Source organism: Simochromis diagramma, unplaced genomic scaffold (genome assembly GCF_900408965.1).
Source record: "Simochromis diagramma unplaced genomic scaffold, fSimDia1.1 OVJJ01000596.1, whole genome shotgun sequence".
NCBI classification, from domain to species: Eukaryota; Metazoa; Chordata; class Actinopteri; order Cichliformes; family Cichlidae; genus Simochromis; species Simochromis diagramma.
In genome coordinates, this window is record NW_024387245.1 from 21793022 (window position 1) to 21817509 (window position 24488).

Genomic DNA, 24488 nt, shown 5'->3' on the forward strand with positions numbered 1-24488 from the left:
TTTGAGAAGCACCCTATAATAAATTGCCTGTATTGATCTTTTATGGCTGGAAGCTTTAGGCAGGATTCAGACAGCCGTTCCAGCGAGCGGCATGTGAACTCCAGCATAGTTTTACACCCAGCATTTAAAGTGCAGCATTGTCTCGAGGGTGGCTCTTCTCTGTCGTTGTAGCTGCCCTAATGACTGAAGCACATTTTCTTATTGTCACATTGTTTGGCTCACATAATGTCACACAGTGCTGTCGGACTGTGATTTACAGCCCAAGTGTTGTGTCACTCTAACACTGTGGTTTGTTGCAGAAATTTCAACTGAATTTCTTGCAGGAAAAGGTTTAGCAAGAAAGCCGTGTGAGCAGCTTCTTACAACATCTAAATGTAAAAATTTATCACCGTGTGCCAGATTTATGTTCAACTGGATTATTGAAGTGAAAAAGAACATTTCTTGATTGATTATTGAAGAGCAATCAAGACATTTTCTGGACTACATACACCCATGGGACACTTCATTAGTTACACCTTGCTAGTACTGTGTTGGACCCCTTTTTGCCTTAAGTTTTCATGGCACAGCTTCAACAAGGTGCTGGAAAGATTCCTCAGAGGTTCTGCTCCTAACTCACATGACAGCGTCACACGGTGGCTGCAGATTTGTCAGCTGCACATCCATAATGAGAATCTCCTGTTCCACCACATCCCACAGGTGCTCTATTGGACTGGGATTTGGTGACTGTGGAGGCCATTTGAGGACAGTGAACTCATTGTTGTGTTCAGCAAACTAGTTTGAGATGATATGAGCTTTGTTACGTGGCACCTTATCCTGCTGGATGCAGCCATCAGAAGTAATAGTTGTGCTTCCACTCCAATAAAGAGGAGATGATGTATGCAGTGTTTAAACTTTCAAATTTCAAGAGAAACTTATTCTTGCATAAAGTCTTACAGTTTATATCCAAGAACAGTTTCACTTGGATAAAGTAGCTCCGGTTTATTCTAAATGCTGTTTAAAAATCTTTAAAAAAGAGTGGAATCTAACATCCCGAGTGAACTTGTTGTTTTGATTCCCCTGCACTTAAGCACCGAAGAAGTGAAGTGAAAGCAAATCAGTCACTGGAGACTAATTTTACCACGCTTGCTGATCCTTGAAGTAAACTCTGGCCCCTCTTCAGACATGATCCGGATGTATCTGGAAACAAATACTCAAGCCCGAGTAGGGTCACTGTCACTTTCACAAACTTTCTCCTCTTTTCTTTCACAAAGGAATTAGTTAGAAACTCTTTTTAATCCTGACTAATCTTAGCTGTTACTCTGGGGTCGTGTTTGATTGACAGCCTCTGACACTCACAGGGGCACAGCTATAGTTTACAGCTTTGTAAAGACACAGGACAAAGCAGTCTATCCCACTGTGCTTCTGGCTGAGGACATGATACTGTGGAGCCGGCTGACCCCTGGTAGTCATAATATCAGCAAGCGAGTCTGAAACTAAGGCGCGGGGAGGCCATGCTGAGACTGCCAAAGTGCTCAGCTGGTGCTCGAGGGGGGAAAAAAACTGGGAGAGAAAACAGGGCTTTGGTTTCACATTTGACCAGACTATAATTAGAGAGAGAAAAAGATTAGAATATGGCCAACGGTGCCACAAGACACCCATGCACCCCTATCATGCATACACACACATCCACTCATTTGTGGCCCTTGCAAACCCAGTGGGCTGGCCACTAATCCTGCAGCACATTTACAATCTGTAACAACAACCTGATACCCCCGGCAGGCCACGGCGAGCACACACGTCCCTTTATGCTGCTCATGTACGTGTCAGTAGCAACAGCTGCATCTAAAACCCTCCTTGTCTGTCTCACCTGGCCGCAGATCAGCTGATTGGTTTTCCCATTCCCTCGGTGAGGAGCAGAGACGGGCATAATATGTGATCTGTGGCCAGTGAGGGCCTGTGAAAAGTCAGGATAGAAAAACCCCCTACGGTGCTCTGGCGAGTTCACCCATATCGGATCATCAGCCTGCCGCATGCTCCAGCACGGTCTCTGGCCCCATCTCCCCTGACGGTCTTCGCTGTGTCAATGAACAGAGGTGGAGTATTGAAGACATCCGCAGTATGTCAGTGATACTGAACCGCGGGCCATTAGCAGCTATAGAGACACATCCAGCCGGCTGTCCAAGCCTAATCTGTCTCCGCTAAAAGCCTCAGAAATGCAACCTTATACGGCGCCTATGGGAATATATGTTTCCAATCGCTCTCCTCAGGAATGAATACCTGGCATATGTCGCTATTATACTTTTTCCCCACTTCTTGTGTCCACTCGGTGTACAGTAAACACAAGGGGCTGTTTCAAGGCGAGGCTTGAGAACAGGCCTCGTTTTCTCAGACTCACAGATTCCACAAGGGGCTCCTACATCATGCTGTCATATTGGAGCTAATGAAAATCGTATTCTACGCAGGGATCCTCTTAGCGCTGCAAAAGGCACATGCTAACCAGGGGGATTAGTCCTGTAATGCTAGGGGACTTTAATTTCAGCTCCAGCATAAGTCATTGCTGCTGAGTACTAACATTGATATATGGCTTAGGAGTGACTAGCATGTGTCAGGAGAGCTTTCTGCTCAGGCGGGTGCCTTGCGGAGGAACTCAGTTGAATCTCACAAGATGCTGGGGATGATTAAGGCTGACATGATGAGATCATGTAAACAAAACCAGAGCCTGCGTGCATCTTTTTGACGGTCCAGCCTGAGCACTTTTTCTTCAGCTGTGGCCTTGTTGAGTTGCCCAACTTTTCACCACTTGTCATCAGGTATTGCTGTATTCACAACTCTTTAGGGAAACGCATCATCGGTGAACATGATGGGTAGAGACTCCCCAAACAAATCAATAAATAACTTCCTGCACACTTAAACAGCTGCTCCTGGTGTACCCTTTAGCAAAGCACTGCTTCAGGGGATCTGAATGTTAAATGTGAAGAACAGCACAAACCAGGCAGCTGCGGAGAGCATGCATGCTCAGTGTATCTTCATTAGGCAAATACATGATTTGAAAGGTCAAGACCAGTAGTCACACTTTGTATGATGTTGCCAGGGGAATCATCTCTTCATGTAAATGTGCAGAACAATCATTACAGCCAATAATAAACCAAGTATGGTGGCATTATTGCTGCAACATAAAACCTGCCCTCACTCTTGATTATAAAGACAAATATTCCAAAAAGTCTTGCTTTTTTTTCAGTCATGTATGCCAAATGTGGTTCAGGATTTGACACTAAAATATTCCTCAGATAACATTTGCACAGTTGGCTTTTTTTCTTTATTATGGAATCAGGGACTTAACCTTGAAGGTTTGGGCCTGGTAAAAATCCCAGTGGGGTTTATAAATATTGTTAAAACTAACGCTTTACCTGCTTGAATAAAGGTTCCCACATTAAACCACAGACAGCAGTTACAGTAATGTCACCAACTGATTAGTAAAATCCTATTATGAAGAAACGAGATGTTTTCACTATAGTCATCTTGGTGTTTTGAAACATGTCAAGGGAGTGTTGGATCTGATTGTGAAACCGCATACTTACTGAGTAATGACTTTTCAACCACAAGTCGATAGCCAGTGTGCATATCGTGGACTGTCCTTCTTTCTCGCTCTTAGAATGACCAAAATGTACAGAATGGACTTTATTCATGACCCAAAATGAGTGACTGAGCCCATTAACTCATCAGGAAAGTGTTGAGAGGTTGAGGCTGAGGGTCTTTTTCCCATGGATTTCTATAGGACAGGAAGCCTTATTTCCCCCCCCCACCACCCACCAGCTGTATTGCCCCAAGGTGCCCATTAACAAGAATGCAGGTTTCAAAGCCCTTCCGTACTGGCTTCGCTTTTCAGACCCTGCAGCTATGTCTGTCTTTTAACACTCATAAGTATACTCATGGCGGTTATGTTTCTTCTGTTCCTTCCAGATTCTACCGGGGTGACTACCACATCGACGTCTGCATCAATGACTACCTTGACATCTACTGTCCGCACTACGTCGGCCCAGTTGCTGATGATCGAGCAGAGCGCTACGTCCTCTACATGGTGAACTACGACGGCTACAGCTCATGCGACCACAACTCCAAGGGCTTCAAGCGTTGGGAGTGCAACAGGCCTCTGTCGCCAAACGGACCGCTCAAGTTCTCAGAGAAATTCCAGCTCTTTACGCCCTTCTCCTTAGGCTTTGAGTTTCGCCCTGGCAGAGAGTATTATTATATCTGTGAGTATCTGCCTTTTGGATATTGCTAGCATTGCAGTCAGAATTAAATGCTTGATCCGATTTCTTTTTTTTTTCCTCATTTTTTTATGCATCAAATTAGTCCACATTATAGAAATTCAAAGCTCTTAATTTCAGTAATTTTCTACAAACCAAGAAGTTATTATTTTGGTATTGCTGCTAACTCAGTGGTACAGGTATACTATGTGCACACGTCACCACAATAAGAAGCTCCAAGTATGAAACACATCTGTAGACCAGTATGAAAGTTATCTTGGAATTTCGCAAAAAAGACATCAGTGTTCAAATATTGTTTTGCAAGTCCTTGGAACCAGGGCCAAACCAAAACACAAGCCAGAGGGAACAAAGTATCTCTACTGTTGAGGTCTCGCTCGAGGTGCCGTTTGTTGCTGACTGGCTGAGCTCAGTTTTCTCCTCCTCGTGAGAAGACTCGGAGAAAACAAGCAGCTGGGAAGTCATGTTTTCATAAGTGAAGTCAGTGCCCTGCAGGGCCAGAAGACATGGACTAAATGAGACACAGAGCGCTCGATGGTAGATTTGAGGTATTTAGCTGACACTTGTGGTCGGGAAAGACCCTCACTGGTACTGACATTAATAAGGAGTGGAAGAGTCAGTGGAAAGACTGCTTTGGCATCACAACAAAGATAATAAGATAATAGAGAATATGTAGAAAGCTTATTTCCCATACTTCCCCCACAGTGCTAGTGCAGCTTGGCAGCCTTGCCTCCAGACTGAGGTCACTGATTTAACCCGTCAAACAATAATTTCCACTTTTATTGTAAGAAAATATTTCGGAAACTTTAATGACACAGCCAGATCAAAGGTGACACCAGAGATTTTCGAAGGTACTAACTTTGAACATTCCTTTCCTTCCATGGATGTTTCCCCATGCTAGCATCTGGGATCTTAATATCATCAAGACTGCCGTCCTGCGAGTTCTACCGGATCTCATTCTGTATTTTCATTGCAGTATTTTGTATTGTGATATATTACCCGTCACTGGATGTTTCTGTTGGATCTCTGTGTCAATTGGCTAGTCTGTTTGACTCCATTCTCTTTATTGTTTAGGGAGATTGCGTTGTATTGATAGTGCTGCCAAAGAATTGTTGATGTTGTTGCAGTTCCTCAGATGTGGATAAGAAAAGTTATAGATTGCTTAATTCTGCTGCATTTGTTGAGTTGGCACTGAACTGACAGAAGCCAAGGTTTTCTGCAGATTGATGATGATTGATCATCGAAAGAGAGAGAAGAAAGGCAGAGAGACAGTCCATATGCCCGAAACTGCACAAAGCCATATGGACTTTATCTTGCTGACTCAGATTCATGACTCATCAATCAGATACTTGTTTCTTTTCTTTTTCCTCTGAGAACACAGGGTCTGACCACAGGATTAAATGACAAATGACAGACACCTCCAGGAGAATACCAATGCCCTACAGGCAGAACATCTCATGTGTCTGTAGTCAGGGAAAATGCTGGTTGCAGAGGTACTTCTGCAACATGGAAACATGTAAATCTCAGACCATGTATAATGAATTGCAGCTGTATGTTTATTTTGTGTCCATCTCTTTAAATATTTCATTATTTGAAATCTGGTGGGTGGACGGATGGACTGTCAAGTTTAGTGATGATGAATGGCAAGTCTCAGATGATGTGGAAAGAATCAATGTCAGGAGATATTTGCGTGTGAATACACAGAAGCATTAGGCAAGCGACAAGATTTTTGGTACTGGAAGTTCTCTGGTTGTGTTTAATAGTCCACCTTTATTCCCATCAGATTTGAGCAGGCTTTGGCTCGGCGATGCATAGAGCTAAGGAAAAAAATACAGACCATCACTTGACAATGATTTAGCTTTTCATCATTTTAATTTATATCTATTCATATATATTAACCAGTGAGACTGAAAGGGAAGCCTTGGCCTGGAAGACCCTTGGCTGTGCTGGAAGCTTCAAAATACCATTGCCTCCAAAGTGAGCTTTTAACTTCCACAGCATGTCTTTTATTTCCACAGCATGTCTTTTATCCTGTCTTCCTTCTCTCACCCCAACCGGTCGCAGCTGATGGCCGCCCCTCCCTGAGCCTGGTTCTGCCGGAGGTTTCTTCCTGTTAAAAGGGAGTTTTTCCTCCCCACTGTCGCCAAAGTGCTTGCTCATAGGGGGTCATATGACTGTTGGGTTTTTCTCTGTATCTATGAAGCGCCTTGAGGCGACTTTTGTTGTGATTTGGTGCTATATAAATAAAATTGAATTGAAAATTGAATTGAATTAACTCTTTCCTGCATAAAGGCAAAATTTAACAATGTCCTCTGTACCCTTAATGATAGGAAGAGCTCACCTTCACTAAGACCCGATGTAAGCCCAGTCCTTTTCTTCTATAATCAGGCCCAAAATATGACAGAAACCACTCAGTTCCAAAAAGAGCTTCAAAGGTTGCTCCTAGTAGGTTTTAAAGGGTGTAAAACTTCAAGTAAAACCAGACAGAGTTATCGGCAGGCCGATAGACCTGTAAATAGCTAATATTGGTTGATACTATCAATATCAGCATATTTATAAGTGCTAGTAAATGAAAATGTAAAAAGTAAAACAGAGGCGGGAGAAACACCCTCCAGCCACGTTATAAATGTTGACATCACATAGTTAGTCCACCAGAGGGCACCTTGCAACGTCCCTTTTTGCTCGAATTTGCACAATCGGTTGTTGTGTTTGTGATGTGGAACATGTTACAGAATTGGGCAAATCCAAGTGAGATACAATGCATTATACAATTTTTAAAATATATTTGTTTTATCACAGATACACAAAACATAAACAGACTTCCCTACCATAAACATTAATAACACTGTGTAGTTATTTAAATCTGCAAATATCAGTATCGGTTGTAAGAATTCTGTATTGGTTAGACCATACAGAAGCACCAACCTGTTTCTACCTGCTGTAAACATCCACCAGCATTTATGTAGAGTTATGTATTTTTTAACCGCCTAGAATATGTTTTTCTAATAATCATTCTCTTTTTTTGGAGCAGTTGTGGCTCAGGTGGTAGAGCGGGTCACCTACTGGTTGAAAGGTCGGTGGATTAATCCCTGACACTTCCAGTCTATGTTTTGCAGGATCCTTGGGCGAGATACTGAACCTTGAGTGCATCAACCAGAGTGTGCGTGTGAATGTTAGACAGGGCACCTTAGCATAAAGGAAGCACTGGATGAATGTGTGCAAGTGGGTAAATGTGAATTGCTCTTATTTTGGTCTCCACCAAGCATGGTTACTTACCTCTCCCTTTAGCATCTAAATGCTTAGAGACCAGTAATATTTCCTGTTGAGTGCTGGGGAAGTAGGGTGCAGTCTGTTTAATAAAGTGCTTTTCTCTGTAACTAAATGTTTGCGCAATTATTGATGGACAAAAGTACTTTTGTGTTTGTATTTACCACAAAAAAAAAGAAAAATATTAGCAGAAAGGAGATTTAAGTTTCTATACAGTGTAATGGTTAACATTAGCTTGACTTTAACCAGCACACCAACAAAACTTTAAGCACGGTAAACAAATATCTTTTTTTTGGTATGTCTACAGACATGTACATTTGACGTTTTTAAGCTATCGTTTGTGTTTGTTAAGTTTCAAATGAGCCGTGAAATCCTGAAATTTATACCAATGACAAAAAAAATATTTCTGTTTATACAAGAAACCCATATTTTTCCAGATGGATCCGGGTTTTCTTCTCCAGATTCCGAAATCCTGGCTGTGTTACATTAAACACTGTTTTATCAGCTGCTGATATCAGTGTCATATTGCATGTTGACATTATCCTGCACCGGCAAAGCCTAACAATAGTTGATAGTTAATACCGGTGTTATACATGTGGTTTGAGAAGCTGTTGTGTGGGCATGTAAATGACATATTGAGAGGAGTGTTCATGCTTGCTCGTCTCAGTGAAGACAGATACTCCTTTGTCCTCCTCTGCAGTGATTGTCACTCGCCTTAGGCTTGGCAAAGGGGGGGGGGGTGCATGTCAAATGGATGACACCTGCAGCTGCATGTGGACCAACCCTTCAGGCAGACAGACAGACAGACAGACTCTTAGGGGAAAGCCAACCTGGTGTGAAATCAGTACTATGGCTAGTCCTAGAAGGTCAAAGGTCACCAGTATGATGACGAGGTTTTTCTGCAAGCTTCTCCTGGCCTCAGAGGGCGGCATGTTTTTCTAATAGAGCCACAGTGGAGCAAGGGAAGCCTGATCCTAATCTCAGGGGATAGAAATCCAATTTTCAGAGGAGACAGTTGAGAGTCTGGCTCTCCCCGCGTGAGAGAGATGACTGTCTCCCTGTAAAGCCCTCCTGCTTCAAACGCCCGAGTCCCGCTCCGTACAGCCAGCGCAGATCTACATTGATAATGACGTGAACCTCGGCAGCACAGGACCCCAACAGTTCTCCTTTAGCTCCTCGCTGCTAACGCAAAAACAAAAGGCTTTGTTCCCCAAGATAAACCACAAGAAAAACATCTCTTCCCAGAGTATTTATTTCAGGATTTGTTTAATTTACCTCAGAGTCACACTGAAGCCCAGCCTTACACGCCATCCCAGTCTGTTTAGAGATATGGAATATGTGCTGCAGGTTTGGACTATGCGATTGCATTGATTCAGTCCACACAGTACATGACTGAATGTGCAAAGCGTGTCTAAGCGCGTGACCGGGAGGTTTACCGTTGTCTCGTCGTCAGATGACCTGACTATAGCTGGGGTCTAGAGTTGCAGGCAGAGCTGGAGTTACAGTCATGGGGAAGCACGGCTGTGTTGCTTGAGGAAAGAAAACCCAGACTGTGACCTCAGTGGTAGACACAAGAGAAAGGAGCAGAGACGGTCGGGTAATTGCATGTGTGTGGTGGAATCTGTGAAGCGATGGTGGCAAGGCAGGAGAGGAGGAGGGTGAGAGAATGCGATCAGAGAGTAACATTGTGACCTAATGCCAGGGAGTAAGAAATACAAGAAAAGAAAAGATTCTTCAACAGTTTTGCAACTGTACATTAGAAAAAAAGAGATCAAAGGAATAACAAGTTATCTAAAGGACACAAAAAAACAATGCATAACAGGATCTACTGATATATGACACCACAGAGTGCATTTTGAGGCGTACACCATGGTCACCTGCCAAAGGTAAATAAGAGCAGCTTTGTTTTATCCCTCCGGAGGCTATTCTGTTTTTTTTCCCTTCCACTTCCTTTTTGTGTATGCCCACTGCTGATTGTCTGACTGATCTGGCTGGTGCTCACATGGAAAGTAGGAAACTTTCACTTTCAACTGAATAGTTTTAATAGCAAAGAGTAGCAATGACGTTTACAAATTTTAAATTGATGAGAAATTATTTCCAAGCCTGTCTCAACCCAGGGTGTCAGTTACTGTAGTTCTATCACATACCTCTGCTGTCACAGAGGGTTTTCTTTGGCTGTGCATTAAGGCAAAGCCTGCAGCAATACTGGATGCTGAGAGATAACAGTCCTCCTCTAAAAGCTACAAAGTCCACAAGGTTGAAGGATGACAGTGGAGTAAATCACAAGTGTGTCAGTAAGGAAACCACTTGTAAACTTTGTGTTTTGCATTTTTCACCTTTTTTGCTTTTGTTCACGGGTAGGTTTAGGTACTAAATCCCATTTTTTAGGTTCAGTGAGCGTCTGTGTCGGCTTGTCTGAAGCAGGAATTATACTTTCCGCGTCCGCGAGTCCGTTAGGCTCTGCTCGGGTTCCAGTGATGTAAATTTTGTCATCTGACAGTACCCATGCCTGACTGTTTTTTCATCCACACAACCACACAATCGGAGGTCAAGGAGATATAACAGGAATGATTACTCGGGTCTTCAGCTGTCCATGTCCATGAAGTATAATCTGGGCTAAGGCTTCATTTCAACTTTTTTCAAATGTTTTGTAAAAAAAAAGTAATAATTTAATGGAAAAATAATCAAGAAGTTATTTTAAAGGCTAAAATGATTCTTATCTTAGTTGCAGCTCGAATCCGATAAGATTAAAAGAATGTCTCGGATGGAAAGTTGGGACAATTGTTTTTGTCTGTGTCCTTTCAGACGTTCCGTGCAAGTATGCAGAAATAAACTTTTTATAGCCATTGAGCAAAGTTAGAGTGAGATAACAAAAGCCAAGGAAAGCTAGACATAAGGAGCATGAGCGACATAAAGAGTCAGTCTGGCCAGTCGAGTTCAGTTCACTCAAGTTCTGTTCCAGCCACCGTTGGGCTGTGAGGTAAGTTACTCGATACCCGCGGACGCAGACAGAAGCAGCGTGATTGACAACGTTTCTGTCATTCATTTCCTCCCTCTGCTGCTTCACTTCCAATATTTCTCTCATGGTAAAGTTTAAAGATGATTTTTATCTCCTCTCACAGCCGCGCAGCATCTGATAAAATGCCTTTTTGAAATATGACGCCCCGGGTCATCTGCAACTGGAAATACCGACATGGTTTACTTTTATCAGGAATTTACCGCTGGGCTAGAATCTATCACATGGAGGGTCTGCGTGACGGGGTAGCCAAGTGTCCGTGGACAAATTGTGGAGACAGATGTACATACAGGAACCACAACATACATACATGTGCACATGCATGCTTATCAAGACATTTAGGGCGTGTGTGTGTTTGAACGGTCAGATCAAGAGCAGTTTGAGACACTTGACAGGCAGCAGGAAATGGCAGAGGTCGCTGTATCAAGGCACGTGAGGCGAAGCTAGAGAAAGAGAGGAAAAAATATTGTGGGACTAAGATAAGAAGGCAAGAAAAAGAAAAGCAAAATATATTATTGAGAAAAGTGCAAACCATTCGTCACAGCTGGTGACACCCTCAGCGCTCTATTAGCTGCTCGGACCCCGGTACTACTTGAAAACTAATTAGTTTTGTTAGCTCGGGAAAACAATCACAGCAAACATGCCCAACCCCAGAAACACACACAGGCACGCACACAAATTCTAATCTTTGCCTTTCACAATCAGGAACCAAAGGAAATGAGATTTCGAAGGTGAGCATAACAGTGTGCCACACATCTGCAGAAATGACTGCCCCTGGCCAAATTAGACTTGGAAATACGAGGGTGACATTGACATAAAATATAGAGCAGAAATGCTTTTACATCAGGATGAGAGGGAAGTTCAGACACCGAGATAAAGCTCTTCAGACCGAATTTAAAGGGAGATAAGAGTGGAATACCTCTGATGGAGAAACAATCGACCTTGTCAGATTGTTCGTTTCTACTGCTCCGCTGATGTTTATGAATGAAGGTAGATTTAGAGAGCTAAGAGGCCGCAAAGTGAATGCGAATAGATAACGCCGAGTGGATTTGGAACAGAAAAGCAATCTTGTAATGTAGCTATGCAATTTTTTTTTACCTTTCTGCTGTGTAGAGAGCTCTCTGTGCCTCCACTGGTCATGGCTGTGGAGCATGTCATAGAAATGGTATGGCTTTTTTAGGTAATACATCAGGAATACTGCAAACACCACGGTTACCTGTTAATAATTTTCCCTACAATAGGGTTCATTATCAGATAATTAGGCAGTTTGATCAACTTCATCTGGGACTTAGGTGATTCGGAATTATTGAAGAATGCAAATGCAGAAGGTCCGACTACAAATAAAGTATCTCGCTGATATGACTAGGCTGAAAATATCAAAGCTTCAAAACTGGTAAAACGTCCTTTTTTAAAGCCAAACTCCTTGAATATTAAACACAAACAGCAATACAAGAAGTATCCAGTTTTTTTAAAAGGGTGATCACAGTTATGACCAGACATTCGATGTCAGCTAAATACAGTTCGATACTAAGAGCAAAGTAAACAGTTTCCATCACATCACACATCCATCGTTACCCATCTCAGTGGTTTAAAGAACTCCAGTCCCTATAATTTTGCAATAGGATGGTTAGATTTGGTTCCACAGATTCAGGTAACAAAGACCTCTTTTCCCGCAGTGCAGTTGCTTTGTTGGTGCAGAACCTTTTTAGCTTTGAGAACCCATTATTGTGCAGCATTACAAGCTTAAGTTGTATGTCTTTGTGTGCTGCATCTGCCAATCCTGGTAGTCCTTTCCGTTGCCACTAATGTCAGTAGGTCTAAATTTGGACCCAGCAGTTTTTGCGTTGCAATGCTGGTGCTGGATTTGCAAGTGCCACAGTCTTTTATCTATGGTGGACGTTTTCTGAGCCATTTCTAAATTGGGCAATGATACTTTGGTGGAAGAGGGATACAAGAGGTGTGATTGCTTCTAAAAGCGCCCATTTACCATCGTTGGATCCCTTTTAGAATCATTATTAAAAATATGCATGTCATGCTTGGCCAGTTTCCACAAAGGCTTTAGCTAAAGACACCACCAAAACATTTTAAAGCATGCTATAATCAAGCTGGAGTTGTCTACTGTTAAATGCAATTACTTAATTTGGATGTGTGGCCTGATATAGGTGTCTGTCTGTGTAGCACATTGGTTATACAGAAACAATAATTATGGGGATTGTAACCATTATAGAGGCTAGGGAGACGACAGCGACGAAACTGCACATACAGGGAGTGCAGAATTATTAGGCAAATGAGTATTTTGTCCACATCATCCTCTTCATGCATGTTGTCTTACTCCAAGCTGTATAGGCTCGAAAGCCTACTACCAATTAAGCATATTAGGTGATGTGCATCTCTGTAATGAGAAGGGGTGTGGTCTAATGACATCAACACCCTATATCAGGTGTGCATAATTATTTGGCAAAATGGGTCAAAAGAAGGACTTGACAGGCTCAGAAAAGTCAAAAATAGTGAGATATCTTGCAGAGGGATGCAGCAGTCTCAAAATTGCAAAGCTTCTGAAGCGTGATCATCGAACAATCAAGCGTTTCATTCAAAATAGTCAACAGGGTCGCAAGAAGCGTGTGGAAAAACCAAGGCGCCAAATAACTGCCCATGAACTGAGAAAAGTCAAGCGTGCAGCTGCCAAGATGCCACTTGCCACCAGTTTGGCCATATTTCAGAGCTGCAACATCACTGGAGTGCCCAAAAGCACAAGGTGTGCAATACTCAGAGACATGGCCAAGGTAAGAAAGGCTGAAAGACGACCACCACTGAACAAGACACACAAGCTGAACGTCAAGACTGGGCCAAGAAATATCTCAAGACTGGTTTTTCTAAGGTTTTATGGACTGATGAAATGAGAGTGAGTCTTGATGGGCCAGATGGATGGGCCCGTGGCTGGATTGGTAAAGGGCAGAGAGCTCCAGTCCGACTCAGACGCCAGCAAGGTGGAGGTGGAGTACTGGTTTGGGCTGGTATCATCAAAGATGAGCTTGTGGGGCCTTTTCGGGTTGAGGATGGAGTCAAGCTCAACTCCCAGTCCTACTGCCAGTTTCTGGAAGACACCTTCTTCAAGCAGTGGTACAGGAAGAAGTCTGCATCCTTCAAGAAAAACATGATTTTCATGCAGGACAATGCTCCATCACACGCGTCCAAGTACTCCACAGCGTGGCTGGCAAGAAAGGGTATAAAAGAAGAAAAACTAATGACATGGCCTCCTTGTTCACCTGATCTGAACCCCATTGAGAGCCTGTGGTCCATCATCAAATGTGAGATTTACAAGGAGGGAAAACAGTACACCTCTCTGAACAGTGTCTGGGAGGCTGTGGTTGCTGCTGCACGCAATGTTGATGGTGAACAGATCAAAACACTGACAGAATCCATGGATGGCAGGCTTTTGAGTGTCCTTGCAAAGAAAGGTGGCTATATTGGTCGCTGATTTGTTTTTGTTTTGTTTTTGAATGTCAGAGATGTATATTTGTGAATGTGGAGATGTTATATTGGTTTCACAGGTAAAAATAAATAATTGAAATGGGTATATATTTGTTTTTTGTTAAGTTGCCTAATAATTATACACAGTAATAGTCACCTGCACACACAGATATCCCCCTAAAATAGCTAAAACTAAAAACAAACTAAAAACTACTTCCAAAAACATTCAGCTTTGATATTAATGAGTTTTTTGGGTTCATTGAGAACATGGTTGTTGTTCAATAATAAAATTATTCCTCAAAAATACAACTTGCCTAATAATTCTGCACTCCCCGTAGGTCATGTGCAGATTGGTTGCTAAACAGAAACGGGAATGCACAAAGATAAACCATCAAAGACATGGATGAGAAGCACAAACAATGGCTGGAGATTTTTTATTTTTCATGCTTGGTTTCACAGCACTACAAAGCTCTTTGTGTTTTGACTTTTATCTTCTATGCAGCAGGTGGCGAGTTAAAGACTCAACAACAGCGCAAACGTGAACAAGCATAGCCCACATTGCCAGTTGTTTCAAATAGTTTTGACTCTGCCCCCAACTTCCAGACACATGTCTGCAAACTGCAAAGCTCTCTTTAGCACCGGCACATCTGAGTGGCTGGTGTTTGGGTTGCGTGTTAGAATGAAGCCTGATAGGGTGCAGCGCTGATACTCGTGCTCTCAAAGCTGTTTTATTACAAAGTATAAAGGTATCTTTTGTCAAATTAAGAAGTTCAAGTGTGGTAATAATAGTGACATTTTAACTGACATTTTAATTCAGAATGACATTTCCCCTGATCACGCAGCAGTAGATTAGATCAAGGAAGGTATTTCGATATCTGAAACTGAAGCTGGCATGTTTGAAGTGCCTTTGTTTCTTAACTCCGTGTGATGTGTCCACAGCCTCCATCTCTGACGACAGAGGAAGAAGGAGCTGCCTTCGACTCAAAGTCTTCGTCAGACCTCAGAGTGAGTCCCAGATTGTTGTGTCTGCTCTGCCTGGTTTTCCATTCTTTATGTGTGCCAGCGTGTGATCGGACTGCGCGCGTGTGACGTTCAACTCGTCTAATCTACACATCTCCTCTCTCCTCTTTGTTTTTCTTAGACAATTGTGTGAAAAACTCTGGGACCGTGGAAGAAGGAGTCAATTTTGATGATAATAGTCACAACTCCCTAGAACCTGGAGGTTGGTGGGAATATACTGTACAGTTCATGATGTTTGTCAGTGTGTGATGGTGACGGAATCATGTGGGATAGATAAAGATTATTCTGAACACGTGGTGATGGGCAGATTAACCATCGAGTCAGAGGTTTGGATGACGTTAGTCAATAAAATGATCGACAAAAATTTAGTTGATAGACTGGCATTCAGGTAATCGTGATATACCGAGATTTGGATTTGCATCACTATTTCCCAGTGTGTCACTTAAATGCAAAGCTGGAGGATGAAGTAGGTTAGCTATGATTAGCAGAAAAAAAATGGCGGCTCCTTTTAATTCAGTTAAATGTAGGTGTCGTGTCTTGACTAGGTGTCGTGACTTCCTGGAGTCTTTGGTGGCTGCAGTATCAGGTGACATAGACATGAAAGAAAAAAACTTGGACATAGGGCAAATGGATAGATTTTTTAGATGGAGCTTTGAATAGAGTTAAGGTATTAGGTGCAAGGCGTAACTCTAAAATTGCACCCATAACAAGGAACTAGCAAAATCTGATGTTTTTAGCCATCTTCTATGACAGGACATTGTTTTAGCACCCAGCATTTCCAATAAGGCAATAAAAAGCTTAGTTAGCTGTGTGTTAGCAGGCTAGTTAGTTAAGGCATTTGTAAATATAGCAACATTACTCACTGCATACAGGTTAAATATTGTCAAAATTTGCTTTAAGCTTAATTTAATCTTTTAGTGCCACTTGTCTTATGCCTGGGATCCACTTTTGTCACATGCAAGGCTTGTTGTTTTGTTCATCAGTTTAGAAAAGCTCAGTTCTTTGTTCTTCAACGTGTTTCTAGTGCATCCCACCAAACTGCAGCTTTTAGGCATTTATCAGTTGACTTTTGATAGCAGTTAGACATGACAAGGAGGCCTCTAAACTAAAAAAAAAGGCAGTCGAAAACCATGACTCTTTCCTTCTCTGTTGCTGGTGGGACTTTCTTGGGCTCCATCTCTATATAAAACATTTGTAAAGCTCTTTCTGAATCATTTGTTGCCTTTTAAGATATTTCTGTCACAAAAGGGAAAACAGTGGTTGGAGACCATGGCCAAAATTATTGCCACCATTAGCAATGAACTCGCAATCTCATTGACTTTAAAAGACAGACTCAATCTGCTACCAATTTGTGGTTGAATTGGGTCAAGTTACAGGCAATCTGTTGGAGATTAAAATTAGCAATAATCGCAATTTGTTGTCTGCAAACACAGAAATTTGTATTAACCAGAAAACTATATTCAGTCCAACCAGAACCTCATAGATATAAAACAGAAATTCAGAAAATTCTTCATAAATAGAAACGTAACTTCTGCAGGACAGCAATTTAACCACACACGGCTGGTCTGCTAACGATTCATTAGTGGGTCAAATACACCTTCCAACCAGTCGCTGCAGGCCCCCCCTCCCTGAGCCTGGTTCTACTGGAGGGCTCTTCCTGTTAAAAGGGAGTTTTTCCTTCCCACTGTCACCAAGCACTTGCTTAAAGGGGCTTGTTTGATTGTTGATGTTTTATGTGCTATTGTAGGGTCTCTGCCTTACAATATAAAGTGCTTTTAGGTGGCTGGGCCATATATAAATGAAACTGTATTAACCTCCTAGGACCTGGCGTCCACATATGTGGACATCCCATTTTGGGTTATTTAGACCAAAATACTCAATTTTGCTCTACAAGGTCTACCTGATATCCACTTACGAGGACATTATACTGCTACTGTTCTATCGAAATTTTAAACGAATATCCTCATATGTGGCTCTCATTTTTCTTAGAAACAAAAATCAGGTAAAAAAAAAAAATCTGGTAATTCTTTGTTTTTACATTCATTGGTTCCCAATATGCCCAAATATCAAAGAGAAATGAAAAATGCATGCCGTGGAAGAGTGCAGGTCTTAGGAGGTTAAAATACACAATCAAAATTTTGCATGAGGGAGCCTTCTTCTCAAAATCATCATACAATTTCAGCTTTCCCTGTTAACTGTTCATTTTCATCTGTTTGCTCTTAGATGGCGTCAGTCACGAGTCACCAGAGCCAGCAAGAAGGGATGTGAACTCCGCTGGACGGTGCCAGACTTCAGTTCTCCTGCTCAGCTCCACCCTCATACTCCTGGCTGTCATCTTGTCTTTATAGCGGCGAGATGTAGAAATCAGGGATGGACTGTCCTAACTGGAGCACAGGCCGCTCTACCCTGTAACCTCTCCCCTCAAGGAGCACTTTTAAAAGAAAAAATGAAATAAATAAAAAAAATTAAAACAAATCACTGACAATCTCTCGTTACAAAGAGAGAGGAAGGGACTTCGGTGCTGAAGCCTTTGATGTTTTTTGACTTTGTAAAATGCCAACTAGTTTGATTTTTGACTTTCTGGCGAGTGCCGATGGTCGTGGCGCCCCAAGGTGAAAGCGTCTTTTACCTATTCGCCTCTCTACCATTTAAAGTATGCAGATATTACACCTTTTTTTTGCATTTAAAACAAGCACAGAAACATGCTTTTAAACATATAAACACACAGGACACAATGTCTACACAATCAGTACACTTTTTAACGCGAATGGCAAAGAAGCACAGCAGGACCCCTCTGAAGTTTACAGATGAACTCTGTTTTTTGTTTTGTTTTTTACATTACATAACCTCCAACATGTAACATGATTAAATCTCACTTCAACGTGGAAGAAGATCCTGGAGCGGCACATCGGCAAAAAGGAAAACAAAGAAAGATGCTATTTGTTGGAGACTGTTGGTACAGGCGTGGAGGTACGGGGCGGGCCTTTGATGGATTAACCTCTCTCTCAGGTTAAAAAGGATGCATTGTCTCAGACTGTGGAGGACCCTTTATGAGAGATTTAAAAAAAAGAAAAAGTTAAAGAAGCACTCATCTTTTAGTGTTTGGATAGGAGGCAATTTTAATGGTTGATTAATGTATGTGTTTGTTTTATTTTTTAATAATTCACATAACTCAATTGTAGCAGCCAACACGGGTGTACAGTAAAATATTTGAATGGCGCGTAGACAACGATACGGTCTTTTGCCTGGCGAAATGTATTTTCCTATTTATTGTGAAGTCCTTGTGCTTTTTTCTGTTCTGGTTCAGTCTGTAAGTACAGTAGAAAGGCAATAAAAAACAAACACCCTTACCCGTTAAGTTAGTTTATATTACCCACAGTTTATTTGATACCATTAAACAAAAAAAAAAAAACCAACAACACAGTTTTACGTATCTGTTTGGACTGCTCGCTGATGATGGTTTTTAATTGTTTTTAACAAAGTCCGGGAAGAAGAGGAAAAAAAAAAGTCTGATGTGCTATCAGGGTGTAGAAATCGTAGAATATTTGTGTTTGAAATGTCATTAAATGAATGTCACAAATGTAGTTTTACTGTTACACTATTGTTTTTGTGAATCACTGTCATAACACAAACTATTGTAAATAGAAGGCAAAGTTCCTACAAAGTTCAGGGATGTGTCCATGCCTAACACGAGGTCCATTTTTTCTTTGTTTCTAAATCAGGGAGAATTCTCTTCCCTAAAATAAAGTAGAAATTTTATGTGGCGAAAAAAGTTTCAGTGAGATGGTGGGCGAATTACAAAGCAGGTGGAAGAAGTGTGCGTAGGATGGTCGGGACTGTGATTCATTTACCCTCTTTGATGTCGTGTAAAGTGGCGTCTGTACAGAAAATACACCGGGGGCACCCTTGTACCAGTTATTTCTGGAATGAAAAAATCGACCACCAGGGGAGATGGAATAAACACGAGGTGGTGTCCTGTTCTCTTGGGGCAAACTGAAACTGACCTGAGAGAAGGGGGGAAAGAGACGAAGAGGGCGAGATGTGAAGAACTGTAGTGCCCCTGCTGAGATCAATAATGCTCTTCTATTTTCTCCTCATGTGGCAGGAACATGTGGTAAACGGATCCTACCGTCACATTCACTCCGCGCCAAATAACACAGCCTTGCTAATGTCACTGCTAAAGAACAACACCTGTACTGCCTGCTTGCTGGAAGCACGGGAGTGTTAGGGCCACTTTGGGTTAAAATAAACCAAGTTAGGGAAAGAAACTGAAGTTTTGGTAAGAAAAGATAGTAATTACATAGCACATTTTTTAGGTTCAAAGATGCAAATGAAAGAGATGCAATTTTTTTTTTTTTTTGATTGGCTCCTGTGCTAAATATACATCTAGATCAGAGGTGGGCCCCTGGCCCATTCTGGCCCGTGGCAAAGGAAACTAAATGGAAGGCCTGCATAGGTTAAGTGTATTTTTACAAGTTTTACAGCTTTTTCTATTGATAAAGACACCCCCCCCCCCCCATACACACACACACTCACACTATAACATACAACAATAGACAAAATATAAATGACAGAAAAGTTCCTGTTTTCCACAAACTACTTTAAAATTTTCATTTTTTTGTCCAGTCCACAGTAAAAGAAAAAAAAAAAAGACATTTTCTATTAATTAACAAAAACTTTTTCAATAATTTTACACATATAATGTAGTGTCACTGGTTCCCCCCACTTGAGTTGCCCTGGCTTAGAGATAGACTGTCGAGATTTATCTTGAATATAATGGAACTCAACTATGTTATCCTTGTTATCCTCAAAAGGCGCCAAAAATATACATTTAAAAAACTTGGCAGAAATTCTTTGCAAACCTTCTTTTGACCAGGAACTATTTTTTTCAAATTACAACAGCCAGTTAAAGAAGGCATGCAGTTAGCTAACATCAGATTCATCTGAGGCAGGCATGCCATGTCACGAGCACGTAATAAGACGTCACTTGCTTGCTAGGTGGTGTTCGTAGAAAGAAAATACTTCTTGCATAAAGTTTTTATTAAATAACTAGAAAGAGATACCTCTGGAGGTTTTCAAACATATACTTTTGGGACTTTTGTTTTAGTTCTGTTATAAATATGTGTATCACTAATATGCTGAAAAAGTTGGGCGACTGGGGTAATGATTTCAGTCTACAAGGATAAGTAGTGTAAGTAGTTAAATCTGGCCCTAACACTCCATCATAGTGCACCACACCTGTGGCATAGAAGAAAAACAACAGTGTGTAACTTGTTGCATAGTTTATAAGTTGCTCCCTTAAATACCGAAGACAAGACCAAAAAAAATTAATAGCTTTGAGTTTTCAATTTGATCCTCTGTGCCTGACAGATACAAGGACCACTCTTTCAGAATGGCTGGTAAACTGAAGCTGATGTTTAAAACTGATGGAGTGTCCCTTTAAATTATAACTTATTTAATTTATAATTACTTCCTCAAATTTTCAATATAGTGCATTGGGGGTTTTTTTTCATTTAATTCTGTGAAATTATCACCTCTCCTCAGGGACACAACGGGAAGAAGATGGGGGATTTTTCTGAAAAAGCATAAATTTGTTACTTTACATAACATTTGCACTAAATAATCTCAAATTAGGCTATTTGCCCCCTTTACCATCGGCATGCTTCACTTTCTAAACAAAAACTTTATTTAATGGGGACCTATTGTGCTCAATTTTAACTTTCTTGTGATTGGCTCCCGCTTACAACCAAGTTTGAAACCTGGGGCTTCTGTGCTAAGACGACCATATTAGGGTTATCCACCCTCTATGATATCATACAGAACCAAAAGAGGAAAAACTCGTCTGAAACAGTGTTTAGAGCAATCTGAAGCCTGAGCTTTGGCCTCACGTGGATTACTTGTACATACTTATGTCATTATTTGAATCTTTAGCCATGCTTAATGTGAGCACCCAACATTGTAATAGTTTATATGCATGACAGAAATGAAGAAAACGCATATTAGGTCTTATTAAAAATTAAGCTAAGAACTTGAGACAGACAAGAATAGAGTATAAAAGCATTATTTTCAGGAGATTCAGGAAATTAATAGTTTGAGGTGAAAGGTTATTAATATAGCGGCACAACAAGTACGCTGCACATCTGAATTAGTTAACAGATTTCTTTTCTGTCATTTTCTTCAAGAGCTTAGTAAGATTTAAATAACATTTTCCTCCTTGGTCACAGCTTGGCCACTCGCCTCTCCATGAACATCAGTCCTGTTTTTTAAGCCTGGCCAACATTAAAAGTCCACTCTCATTGAAATCATCGCCTCCTGCCACACCATGTTGAGAAACCCTCCCGAAACAATCTGTTTGTTTTGTGGATACTGTGTATCCAACAGTTAGCGTGTTATAACACACAGTGTTAGATACTCCTTTTTTCTCGTCCCACACCTCTTTTAAAGGGCGATTTACCTGACATATTAACGTTCTTTGGGAAGAAAAATGTTTGATACAAAAAAATGCAAACTTTCATTTTATAGGTCTTTTATATGAAGCAAGAAAAACAAACAAGTATCATCATTGCACCCACTATCTGTAAAATATGTTTGTGCAAATGTGGCACATATCGAACATGCAGTACGGTTACAATCATGACTCAAATGGCCTGACAAGAGTACAAATGGATGTCCAAGAGCTCGAAAAATTTGTGTTTCCTTTTGTTTTCTTAAACCACTCTTGTTTTGTTTTTTTAAATTGTTGCATCCAAAGTGTCTTTAAAGGTCCAGGATGTTCTTTATTTCCGTTTGCTTATCTACACCTCCAGCTGTTTCTGACATGTAACAACAATAATCAGTGTAAAAGCTCAATGTGTTAGTGGCAGAAAAAGACAGTCCCACTAAAAATGCTGATGTTTCGTGTGTTTTTGAGCAAACTGTGCTGCGAGGAGGGCGGGTAACATGCTCTAACCTGATTTTGTTATAATGTAGCTTCAAGCTAACACCACTGTTTCTGTTTGCAGCATCTGTTTCCCATCTTCTGTATCTGAAATACAGATGTGTGCTTTTTTTCTTCTGTTGGTCCATCTAGCAGTGGGAAGCTTTTTGTTAGCCACAACTGTGTTTTCCCCTCCCCCAAGTAGACGTGGATGTGCCACCAAACTGCACATTTCTTTAAAACATTGTAGTAACTGTACCTTGTGCCTATACAAGTCCCATCCTCTCCTGTACTCATCTAAACTATTCTAATGTCTGTTTCCTGCTCAGTCCTTCACTAGATTTTTCTACAAAACTACAAAAAAAAAGGCAATTTCTTTGTAAATACACGTGTTGGAGCAGCTATGACTAACTAAAACAAAAAAGATTTAATAAATATTTCTTTGTCGTTGTAATTATCGTGTCTGATTTGTTTTATTAATCGTTATGGAAATGAGTGACAGCTTGTGAAACAGAAAGAACATCAAAAAGGCGTGAAAGCTCCGTCGCGGCAGCGCGAGCAAGCACTGGATGTTTGTCTTGGTTGTCGCTTGGTGCATAATCACACAGGCCGAGTCCGAGGGAAGTGGATGAACAGCTGTTTCTCCATAATCTGGAGGTAATTCAGTCTGAAAAAGCACAAAACAGAAACAGCTTCAATTAATCTTGCAGGGAATGTGCAGCGCTTTGGGGAGCTCTGCCAAGAAAACTCCGTCTCACACGCTCTTTTGCTCCTCACTCCGCTCTGCCTCTCCTGCTGTCTGACTTAATTTCTCAATTTCTGTCCTTCTTACCCTCTTTTTGTACCTGTGGTGAGTTTGCAACCTTTAACTGGCTCATTTCATATAATCTAGATCAAGGTTTTTGCCAAATTTAAATAACCTGGAGAGACAATGTAGGCAAGGTGTCTGAAATAAATCTTAACATTTATTTCATGGGAAATGCGTAAATATACCTAAAGGACAGAGTATCTTGACTACCAACATAGATTGCATATAAAAGATGGCTGTAGCTTCTGTGATGTCAGCCACTTGTTCGTAAATCCTGTTATGAAGTGTTTTCACCTTCACTTGGTGTTTTGAAACCAGATGTGAAGAGCGAGGGGCGGCTCGGACTGTGATTGGGTTGTTAGCCCAAGAGCACACCCTGGACAATCCTTCAAACTCTAATAATGACCAGAATTTATAAAACATCGTGTTTTATTCAGTATGGCCTGAAGCTAGAGATTTAACCAATAAACTCATCATGAAAGCAGTTGTTGAAGTCACCCTAGACGGAGTATTTCCTAGACTTGGGTAAAAGTTAGGCCTAGGGTTGAGGTTGTCACCAATGATGACTCAGATCTTAATTATTAGTTATTATTAGTCTCTGTCTTCCTCCCCTCACCCCCAACTGGTTGCGGCCGCCCCTCCCTGAACCTGGTTCTGCCAGAGGTTTCTTCCTGTTAAAAGGGAGTTTTTCCTTCCTAGTGTTGTCAAGTGCTTGCTCAAAGGGGGTTGGTTTGATTGTTGGGGTTTCATTATTGTAGGGTTTTACCTTTACAATATAAAGCACCTTGAGGCAACTGCTGTTGTGATTCGGTGCTATATAAATATAATTGAATTGAATCTTAGAGCAGAAACTTGTACAACCTTCTTTAACCTTAAGTGGGCCAGACCAGTGAAACTCCCTTTGCTATCAATGTAAATGCATTTCACTACACATTTAATCTGTGAGGTCTTAATACGAGTGCAATTTCAACAGTACGTCTCAGTTTTTCTACATGACAAATGTGTAAAACTGCAGATAAAAATTCTGGTAGCTCAGTGGCTAGACAAATGTTTTAGTAGGTATTTCTACAGTACGCAGTGAAAAACAAGAATTTTTCTGTCTTCAGATTGTTCTACTACTATCCATTACATTACTTTGGAAAAGGTGAAGGACTCTATTTTCCTAGGTTTTACAGCTTTTCCAATTGATAGACCTCCTCCACTGCAATTCATACTACACCAAAGCCTTTCAGTGGGTCAGATTGGAGTCTTTGCCAGGCTGATTCTGGCACCCAGGCCTAATGTTTAACACTGCTTCACATGGACAAGGAGCAGTTTAAGGAAGTGCAAGACTAAATTTCTAAAGATAAGAAGTTCTGAGAGACATTTATAATGCAGAAGAGGCAGCTGGGTACAGTTAGTCAAGGTAAAAACTGTCTGAAAGTTGCCTATAAAATATGTGTATATATATATATATATATATATATAATTGTTAAGATAGTGCATTCACCTTTGACAGTGTGACAGTTTGCAATTAACCATCTAATATAAAAAGCCACACACAACCATCAACGGGCAGAGGCAAATGACATTTCACATCTTTTGAATGTTTTTGGCTGGTGCACCTGCACTTCAGATATTACGTGTTTGACCTTTTTGAGATCTTCCCTCCTGTTGTTTTGGCAACTCATCGAACCACTGATTGGCAGACCTCTTCAGATTTGCAGATTTTTGCTGCTCATTGTTATTCAAACGATGATCCACACC

At 41.1% G+C, this 24488-nt stretch overlaps 1 protein-coding gene across 2 annotated transcripts in view; it reads left to right on the forward strand.

The window, feature by feature from the left end:
• LOC120714632 (ephrin-A5b-like) overlaps positions 1-22388 on the forward strand; it is an 87515-nt gene extending 65127 nt beyond the window's left edge. The window contains exons 2-5 of one of the 2 annotated variants that reach the window (XM_040000964.1): positions 3940-4232; positions 14938-15003; positions 15140-15220; positions 17242-22388. In XM_040000964.1, coding sequence (XP_039856898.1) covers positions 3940-4232; positions 14938-15003; positions 15140-15220; positions 17242-17366 — 565 coding nt within the window. In that variant the 3' untranslated portion in view covers positions 17367-22388. The remainder of the gene's footprint in view (positions 1-3939; positions 4233-14937; positions 15004-15139; positions 15221-17241) is intronic. The other variant, XM_040000965.1, reaches the window with a different exon arrangement.
• Positions 22389-24488: the final 2100 nt, after the last annotated feature.